This window comes from Vigna unguiculata, chromosome 3, assembly GCF_037176805.1.
Source record: "Vigna unguiculata cultivar grain cowpea cultivar isolate G323 ecotype 2 chromosome 3, ASM3717680v1, whole genome shotgun sequence".
NCBI lineage: Eukaryota > Viridiplantae > Streptophyta > Magnoliopsida > Fabales > Fabaceae > Vigna > Vigna unguiculata.
Genome location: NC_140794.1, coordinates 36,548,039 through 36,558,275, shown reverse-complemented (window position 1 = coordinate 36,558,275; position 10,237 = coordinate 36,548,039). Strand labels below are relative to the sequence as shown.

Below are 10,237 nucleotides of genomic sequence, written 5' to 3'. Positions count from 1 at the left end.
ATATTAAGAGAAAAATTTTAATTTTTTTACTTCAAATTAAATAATTAATGTGATGAATTTGGTTCTAATACAAAGCCACTAACGAAAATAATTTAGCGAAATTATTGCACTGATTAGGCATTCCTTGCTTTTTAATTTTTATAGAACATGTTTTTTTAATGGATGGAGTACATAAAAGATAAAACTTATATAAAATATATTAAGTACACCATCTAAATTATACGAGTTACATTAAATAGTGAATTTCAATTCAACTGCTTTGATCCATTACTGTATCATAATCGAAATCCCTGGATTAGGTAGCCGAGAATGCATTGTTAGAACTTAAATGCATACAGTCATGAACAACTTGATTAGTTAAACAAAAACCTGGTAAATCAGGTTATGAAAAACCTCAGATAGTCTGAACAGTTAGATAAATTGGATTCCTGATTCAGTAATTGTTACGTACTCACACTATTATTATTGTTACGTTTCTGATTGTTTGGCAGAATCTAAATAGTGAAGTAGAAGGCGAAGAGAAGAAACACAGTAGTAACAAATATGAATAATATTTATGAAAATGAGAGTACAAAATTTTTTTTTTATGATAAATGGTGGGAGATGCGAAGCCACAACCCCAGAAGGAAAGAACAATAATAAAATGAGATATTGGAGAAGGAATTGAGCAGAAGGGCTGCAACAAATGTGATGCTCCAAGGACCCCCCATGTTATTGTGCTTCTCAACTTTCTCCATACTAACTACCACTCCAAATGTTGTGGAGCCTCTCATTTGATTTCATCATGTTCAGGGCGCAAAAACTAACCGGAGAAAGCAGGGAGTGGTAATAGTAGTCCAACTGAATTAGACGTATGATGGTGGCCTTGGAAGACCCGCGACAGCGCCACACAAAAGACCGTTGTCGGGCATGTTGTACTCGTCCCTCAGGGATCGTTCTGGAGTTGGAACACTGATGTAAAGCTGTTGTCCCAAGTACCTATTCTCAGCAATCTCCGACCTCAAGTTCCACATTCCAACGTTGTCGAATGTCAACATGATCGCAGCCCATGACTTGGGGAACACCTGAATGGTGTGTCTGCTCACACCATCCAGAAGATTGTAGTTCTTCCTCTTCTCGGGAGTCCAAGTGCCGGGTTCAATCCTAAAAACACAAACAAACAAATTATTTTCATTTCATTTCCGAGAATAATATAAAGAATCTGAATAATGATATAGTAATACTCACGCCACTGCGAAGAAGGAGTAACCGTTCAAGTTGTAGGACTGGACGCTCTTCTCGTGGTTCTCGAAGATGATCTCGATGAAGGTGCGGTATTCGAATTTGACAACGTTGGGAGCCAAGGTGACGGCGGTTCCAAGGTTTGCTGGTGGCTCATCGGGAATGGTGTCGTACTTGAAGACTTTGTCGCCGATACCGAAGTACTCAGCGAGCTTAAGTGGGGTTTCGCTTTCGACGTGTGAAACACCATTGATGGCGTAGCGAAGCTTGCCGTTATCCCTGCTGACGGTGTTAACGAACTTGAGGGTGCGAGTGATGTTGATCTGGCCATAGTGGTAGGAGCCCTGGGGGTTTGGCCTGGCAGCGCTGGCGGTCAAGTTCCAGCGGAAGGAGCGGAACTGATTGAGAGACCATGCCCAGCCGACGGGAGCCTCGGGGATTTCAGGGGCAGCTGGGCCCTTGCCGTTGACATAACGGATGATTCCCTTTCCGGTGAGGATGGTTTTAGTGAAGCGGGAAGAGGCAACGACGTAGTAATCTTTAGGCTCTTGGTCAGCGGTGACAAGGACGCCATAGCACTGGCCGAGGTGAACATCGAGGGAGTCGTAGACGTTCTGAACGGTGTGGGAGCCTTCCATCTCAACCAGTTTCATCTGGTGGTTTTGGAAGCGGAAGTTGACGGAGTTTTTGAGACCCACGTTGCAAAGACGGTACTTGTAGGTCTTGCCGGGAAGCATGGTGAAGAGGGGCTGATCAGTGCCGTCACCCTTGGCGTTCTGGCCATTGACGAGAAGGGCCTGGGGGCGGCCTAGGGCGCGGCCACTGTCGAGGAGCTTGGCGAGGGTGGAGTGACTCTTGGTGTACCAATCACCTGCCAGCACGGTGTAGTCATCCTCGGGGTCGGCGTAGGGCACTGGGATGAGCAAACGGCTGTTGATGCGGAGGCCCCCGAAGCCGCCGGCTGCGCGGTGCATGCCGAGGCTTGGGTAATAGAAATAGCTTCCGATCTGATCCTTGACTTGGAATTTGTAGGTGAAATTGGCGCCTGGTTGAATGGGGCAGTTGGTGCCTGCTACGCCGTCTTGCCAGGAGTTCTTCCTTTGCTGAATTCCAGCCCAATGGAAAAGGAATGGCTCGTCAAGGTTGTTGAAAACATTGATGACGACGTTGTTGTTGGTGGTGGAATTGATGTTGGGGCCTGGGAATTCGCCGTTGATTAGAATAACCTGTTGGGGCACCCCTGCCGGAGCTAGGGTTCCGTAGGTTATGTTCCAAGTGAAGTAGAGATAAGGGTCTTCAGCCCTTGTGGGGAAGACCACTCCTGCCAAGAGGCAAACCAACATCACTGAAATCCTTGTAACTCCTCCCATTTTTTCTCCTTTTATTGTTATTGATTACAATGTAACTCGTACACATTTTTTCCTCCCTCTCCCTCCCTCTTTTATACTTCTCCAACCCTCTCTTCCACCACTCAATATCTCCCTAACATTACGCGCTCCCTCCAAACCCGCTCTTCCTCAAACTTCCCTCTTTCTCTCTCTCTCTCTCTCTCTCTCTCTCTCTCTCTCTCTCTCTCATTCTCTCTCCCTCTCTCTCTCTCTCCCTATTACACCTCTCCAATTTTCAACACTTTTTTCTCCTACCACGCGTTCTTCAGTCTCTTTTACCCCATTTTTATATTTATTAATCATTTATTGCCATGCTTATGTAAAACATAAAAAAACAACCTACTTTCAAAAAATTAATATCCATTAGTGATGATAAAATTTAGTTTGGATTAGTTGTTTGTGGTAATTATTATAAAGAAAATCAATTTGTTTACTATAAGGGCTAGAGAAAATTTATGTTTAAGAATCAACATGTAAGTAGCATGCTTCAATAAGTTTGAGCCACACTGTAAATTATAAAATTTTATTTTTTTAGTTTCATACTTATTTATGTTTTTTCTCTTATTATTATATGTTTAAAATACTTTTTTACATATTTTTGGCATATTAATTTACTTGTATCACAACAAATCAGTATCTTTTTCGAATTATAATGATTTTTTTCAACATAGTTACAGAATAATTAAATGTTTCATGTTTCCAATGTTTTACACCTTTTTTATCATTAGGTGTGAATTTAATTGTCAGGATTTCAATGGAAAACTAGATTGATTGAAAGGGCTTCTTGTTATACCAAGTGTACCAAGTGTGGAGCTTCGATCACCAATTATTGCAAATGTGTTTTTTTTTTCTGTGTACCATATTTAATATTTATATATATATATATATATATATATATATATTTTGTTTGTTTATTTCATTCTTAATTTTTAATTAATCTTAGAATATGTAAAACTAACGAAAAATAAATAAAGACTAATATTCGACTATTTCCATTGTCACAAGAATCCTTTATTGTGTTTTTAAGTTTCAAATCCTCACCCTCTAAACTAAACTTTGATGTATAGTATAATATAGGAGAGAAGGACCCTTCTTTCTTCTGCTTTGTTGTGACAAAAGAATCACGCAGCAACACTTGTGCACAACGGAAAAAAAAACTTAGTTCTCCCCATTCAAGATTCTCCCATTTTCCGTAGATTTAGGGTTCATTGTCAAAAATTTTGGAAGATTTAGAGATTTTGGGAGAGTGGGAGCTAGGTTTCAAGACATTTGTGGAGACAATAGGTTTGAATAGAAATTTTATGAAATTTGGAACGTTCAATAGATTTTGGCAGAAGAATATTAATTTTTTTTGTTTTTAATTTATTTTTTTTAGATTTATTTTATCCATGGATTAATTAGTCTTATCCATGGATTTTATTTCCCATTATCCCTATTCTCGTAGATAACTTTATTATGGGTCAAGCTTTCCTATTTTTTTATTTTTTTATTAATATTATTAAAATCAGTGGGAAATTTCGTATGTAATAGCTATTTATAGACTAACTTTTTTCTATAGATAATTATCCATGGGTAATTCAGCTTATTCTTGTAGTGCAAAGCACAAAACACTTGTGAAATTTGTAGTGTTTTCTCTGTCCATCACAAAGTAAGTGTCATAATAAATTTGTGTCAATTATATGAAATTACGGTATCAAAATTTATGACAATTATAAAATTGATTGACAAATGAACCACATTTATGGAAATAATTGAGCATGTGAATATCTCATATTATTTGACATATCATATATTTTGGAAATTTCCAACATTCTCTCACTTGGTCCATTTATCCCATTATCAATCAATACAATAAACTAAATACAAGGATAATGGTGACATCCAACAATGAGTATTATCTACCATGTATCACAATATATCAAGTCTCTCATCAAAGACTCTTAACTTTAATGAATAAACCATATGTTTATTCTTGGTCAAGGAAATTTCTCAAAATAAACAAATATGTCCTCAACAAAATGTGAAAAAACTTAATAAGAGTTTTATCAAAGTAAAATTAGTGATTGTCACAACATGGAACTGAGTCCCATTTGCATTAAATGATCCTTAGAATTCTTTAATAGCATATCTTTAGTCTAAGGATCAAATCGACAATCATCAACTCAATGCTAATGTGTTCAATGACCACTTAACACATCCTCTTATGCTAGATATTTAGTGTTAGTGTGCTTACTTTGACTTTTGCCTCTATTATTCTTAGCCATAAATACCACAACAGAGTTATCACAATATAACTTTAATGACCTAGCAATTGAATTCACAACTCTAACCCATATATAAAACTCCTCAACCATACACCATGTGAGGTAGCCTCAAAATAAGAAATAAATTCAACCTGCATAGTGGAAGTAGTGGTCAATGTTTGTTTTTTTGCTGCTCCAAAATATGTTTCCATAGTTAGCATAAAAATATAACTAGATGTTGATTTTTTGGTATTAATACAACCAAAAATATCTAAATAGAAGTAGCCTACCACATCCAAACTATTAGTTTGTCTATTTATGAGCATGATATCCTTTAATCCTTAAACATATTTGATTACCTTTTTTGTAGCTTTCTAGTGGTTAACACCTGAATTATTCTGATATCTTACCAACACTCCAACTACGAAACGTTAGATCTGGTGCAAACCTCAACATACAGTAGACTCCCAACAACTGAAGCATATGAAACATTCTTCATTTGTTCCTATTCAATATCATTTTTGGCTCCAATGTTATAATCAAATTTTTAGTAAGACACTCACAATTGTGACATCCCATTTAAATAGAATGATCTACTCAATAAAACATCGCATGATTATAATAACGAGGAGCAATCAGATCAACATAGAACATAAGAAAGGTAACTGCTACAGTCATCCAAGAATGTACTTCGAAAGTAACTTAGGCATATCACCATGCAATAAACAAACATAAAGGGAGTTTAAAAGTTTGCAAAAGGGTCGCTCCTAGAGTAAGGAATTACAAAAAGAGAAGGGCATTATAGCCATGAAAACTGCTCTACTACAGATAACTGGTCCCAACTACGCAGCCCCGCTACCACCAACAGATCCACCTCCAGATTTCTTCCCATCTGCTCCCACCATGAGGTGATCATTGCAAAAGCAAAAGAATCAAGGCAAGACAAGTACTTAAATAGTTCAAGCATGCAACGTAGTGAGCACAGAGAATCATGGTATAGCAGACAAGCATGACACTATGACTCAATTATCCAGATACATATACTAAGATCGGATTCACTGGACCCTTGCACTTGTGGTGCCCTCTACTACTCTACAGAGCCATTGCCAATGGGTTTCACCATACCACACACAAGGTTAACCTTCAAGCATCTAAGGCCATTGTCCTGTCAAAGACTAAGGCCTCCCGCCACTCTCACCACTTGGGTCAGTTTGCTCTACCTGAAACACACTGACCCATTAGAGTTTCGGGATGCGGTCCTTACTTGAATCCATATCTTAATATATACACTACGCGCCACCATGAGATCTCCCCACGAAACTCATGGAATTACGCCTACCACATACAAATTTCATGATCCTCATACCGTAACCACCACTGGTTATCTCAACATTTAATTCTCATGCACGTTCTCAACCAACCAAACAAAATCCCATGTTTCCCTCATGTTAACATACAAATTTTAGTGCATACAACTCATGCAACTCATGCAATTCCACAATAATCATGTACGTTCGAGATAAATAGCCACACACTCAAAGTAAACCAGAGTATATAACACAAATCTGCACCATTCTCGCCTAGTCTAGAAGCCCTCGCCTAAGCTACAGCAACTGTCTCGCTTAGGCTAGGCATTCTCGCCTGGGCGAGGTCTGTAACAGTGGCACTCTACGAGCCCTCGCTTGGGCGAGACCAGCTTGCCTGGGTGAGATCGTCATTCGCCCAAAAATAAAAACCCCTCACCTGGACGAGGGCGCGAGCAGAGCACATTGGCTTTCCTCGAGTACTCGCTTGGGCGAGCCATTCTCGCCTGAGCGAGGCAATGCATTGCTCAAAACAAGCTTTGGCCGCCTGAGCGAGATGCTTGAGCAACACTAGTGAGAGCTTATGCTATTCTCGCCTAGGCGAGACGAGCTCGTTTAGGCGAGAATACCAGTGCTCCCCCACTGTTTCACACATGCAGCACCACAAACAGATAACACCCACCAAACAGTTCATTCACATACAAGCACAACACTTTTAAATCATCCCAAGCATGAAATATAGCAGAAATATACCAAGTACTTAAAAATACGAAAAGAAAAGGCCTAGCTTCCCTTACCTTTTTTATGCAAGAAAAGGAACAAGAACTTAAAGAGCACGACTTAGGCACAACAGCTCCACAGACTAGGATGAGGAATTTAAACAAAACCCCAGGACCCAAACTAGAGTAAGAGAATGAACCTTAAACGCCACAAAACACCCAACTAGAAAAGGAGAAGGAAAAGGCTACTACAGATCCTAGGAGTAACTTACCAGAGGAGAACAACTGAGCTAACTCGAGGAGGGAAGTTCTATGTGCCCTAGCAGAGCTTTTGCTTTCGTAGAGAGAGATAGGAGAGAACTATTTTTTTGAAAAAAAGGTAAAGTGAGATTGTGAGGGGGTTGGCAGAGTATTGGTGTCCTACAGAGGGGCTGGCCTTGGGCCTACGAAAGGCCAGGCCCAACCCTTTTTAGGACAGAAAAAAGGGGCTTACAATATCTCCCCAACAACAAAAATTTTTCGTCCTCAAAAAATCAGACTTACCAAAAAAGATGCGGGTATGAACTCCTCATTTCCTCCTCTAGCTCCCAGGTAGTGTCACCTATCCTCCAGTCCTAGATGACCTTTACAAGACTGGTGGCTCTTCTCTTCCGCTCCTTAACTTGGTGATCCTCTATAGCCACAGGTTGTACCACTACTCGGAAATCCTCCCTGACTTGCACATCCTCCACCTCCAACACATGTGATGGGTCAAAAACATACTTCCGTAGATGTGAGACATGGAAGACTGGGTGGAGATTTGCCAATTGGGGTGGCAATGCAATCTCATAAGCCATGAGCCCTATCCTCCTCAAGATCTGATATGGACCCAAGAACTTAGGAGACAACTTTCATGAGCGAATAGCCCTCCCCACACCAGTGGTTCGTGTCACCCTCAAGAATACATGCTCCCCAGCCTCAAACTCTAGGGGTCTTCTCCTCCGGTCTGCATATGCCTTCTGCCGACTCTGAGATGTTTGCAACCTATCTCTCACTAACTGCACCTTCTCTGTGGTCTGTTGCAGCAAGTCAGGTTCTAGCAAAAACGATTCACCATCCTGGTACCAACATAAGGGAGTCCTACACCTCTTCCCATACAAAGCCTCATAAGGCGCCATCCCTATGCTCGCCTGGTAGCTGTTGTTATAGGTAAAATCCACCAGCAGCAACACCTCATCCCAATTGCCAAGGTGGTCCAGGATACACGTCCTCAACGAATCTTCCAAGGACTGAATCACTCTCTCTGACTGGCCATCCGTCTGAGGATGATAGGCATAACTCATCCTCAGCCTGCTACCCAAAGCCTCCTGTAGCGTCTGCCAGAACCTTGAAGTGAACCGGGGTCTCTATCAGACACTATGCTACTGGGCAGTCCATGAAGTCTCACTATCTCTCGGATGTAGAGCTGGGCCAACTTGGCCATAGACATTCTGAGATTCACTGCCAAAAAGTGAGCACTCTTCGTCAACTGGTCCACCACCACCCATATAGGATCATGTCCTATCACGGTGCGAGGCAAGTGGGTAACAAAATCCATAGATATGCTATTCCACTTCCACACTGGAATATCCAAGGGCTGAAGCGTTCCACCAGGTTTATGATGCTCCAGCTTAGCCTTTTGACAAGTTAAGCAGGCTGATACGAACTGTGCAACTTCCTTTTTCATGCCTTACCACGAAAAGTTCTCGTTGAGGTTTTGGTACATCTTAGTCATGCCTGGGTGCAGACTAAGACGACTTTTGTGACCCTCCTCAAGAACCAATCTCCTCAGCTCAGTATCATCTGGCACACAGACTCTACCTCTGAACCTCAACACACCATCACTACCCAAAGCAAATTCCTTGGCCTGATCTGATCCTAGTAGCTCTTTCACCTTCTGTAGACTAACATCCCTTGCTTGCCTTTCCCTAATTAAGCCCAGGAAGTCACTAGATATAACCAAGGTGATACACTTAATGAATTCCGGCTCCAACTCAAACGGTAGCTTCATGTCTTTGAAGCTCTCAAGCAATTCCATCTCTTTTATCATCAAGTGTGCCACATGCACTGTCTTCCTACTCAATGCGTCTGCCACCACATTCGCCTTCCCCGGGTGGTAGAGAAGCTCAAAGTCGTAGTCCTTTAGGAACTCTATCCACTGCCTTTGCCTCATATTCAACTCTTTTGGATCAAAGAGGTACTTCAAGCTCTTGTGGTCACTAAACACGCGGAACTGCGCACCATAAAGGTAGTGCCTCCAGATTTTTAGAGCAAAGACCACTACCGCTAGTTCTAGGTCATGAGTGGGGTAGTTCTTCTCATGAACCTTCAACTGCCTCGAAGCATAGGCCACCACCTTCCTTTCTTGCATCAAGACACACCCAAGACCCTTATGAGAGGCATCACAATAAACCTCAAAGGGTTTGCTCACATCCGGAATCACCAACACTGGAGCACTCGTCAATCTCTGCTTAAGCTCCCTAAAGCTCTCCTCACACCTATTAGACCATGCGAAAGGTTGGTCCTTCCTGGTTAGCTGTGTCAAGGGTGCTACTATCTTGGAGAACCCCTCAATAAACCTCTTATAGTAGCCAACTAGACCCACAAAGCTCTGAATCTCCGTTACTGACTTGGGACACTCCCACTGTATCACAGCCTCCACCTTAGTTGGATCCACAGTTATACCCTGAGTTGATATTACGTGCCCCAAGAACTGCACCTCTCTCATCCAAAAGTCACTCTTTGACAACTTAGCAAACAATTGCTTCTCCCTCAAGATACCAAGCATTATCCTCAGGTGCTCGGCATGCTCCTCATGCGTCCTAGAGTAGATGAGAATGTCGTCTATGAAGACCACGATAAACTTATCTAGAAACGGACGGAAGATCCGATTCATGTAGTCCATGAACAAGGCCAGAGCATTGGTCACACCGAATGGCATGACAACATACTCGTAATGCCCATATCTGGATCTGAAGGTAGTCTTCTCAACATCTTCTGCCTTCACCAGAATCTGATGATAGCCCGACCTGAGATCAATCTTGGAGAACACCGACGTCCCATGTAGTTGATCCATCAAATCATCTATTCTTGGCAAGGGGTACTTATTTTTGATAGTCAGCTTGTTCAGCTGCTTGTAGTCCACACACAACCTTGAGCCACCATCTTTCTTCTTTACAAGCAAAACAGGCGCTCCCCACGGCGAAGCACTCGGCCGTATAAATTGCTTCTCAAGCAATTCCTCTATCTGCTTCTTTAACTCCACCAACTCTGCAGGAGCAATCCAATAAGGGGCTATCGATACGGGGCCCGCACCCGGTACCAAATCTATGGAGAACTCTACT

The 10,237-nt window shown here is 41.6% G+C and overlaps 1 protein-coding gene across 1 annotated transcript; it reads right to left on the bottom strand.

The window, feature by feature from the left end:
• Window positions 1-532: 532 nt before the first annotated feature.
• LOC114179608 (L-ascorbate oxidase homolog) lies at window positions 533-2,629 on the bottom strand. The gene is made up of 2 exons (XM_028066016.2): window positions 1,228-2,629; window positions 533-1,143 (listed from the first exon to the last, which is right to left on the bottom strand). Exons 1-2 carry the CDS (start codon window positions 2,589-2,591, stop codon window positions 846-848), a joined length of 1,662 nt encoding a protein of 553 aa, XP_027921817.2. The 5' UTR covers window positions 2,592-2,629; the 3' UTR covers window positions 533-845.
• Between the last annotated feature and the right edge of the window lie 7,608 nt (window positions 2,630-10,237).

What these genes read in the sequence shown, in the direction of transcription:
- LOC114179608 (XM_028066016.2), bottom strand. Translation starts at nt 2,591, where the DNA reads ATGGGAGGAGTTACAAGGATTTCAGTGATGTTGGTTTGCCTCTTGGCA. An exon ending in TACTCCTTCTTCGCAGTGGC is followed by an intron (nt 1,144 to 1,227) that starts GTGAGTATTACT and finishes TTGTGTTTTTAG; the next exon opens with GATTGAACCCGGCACTTGGA.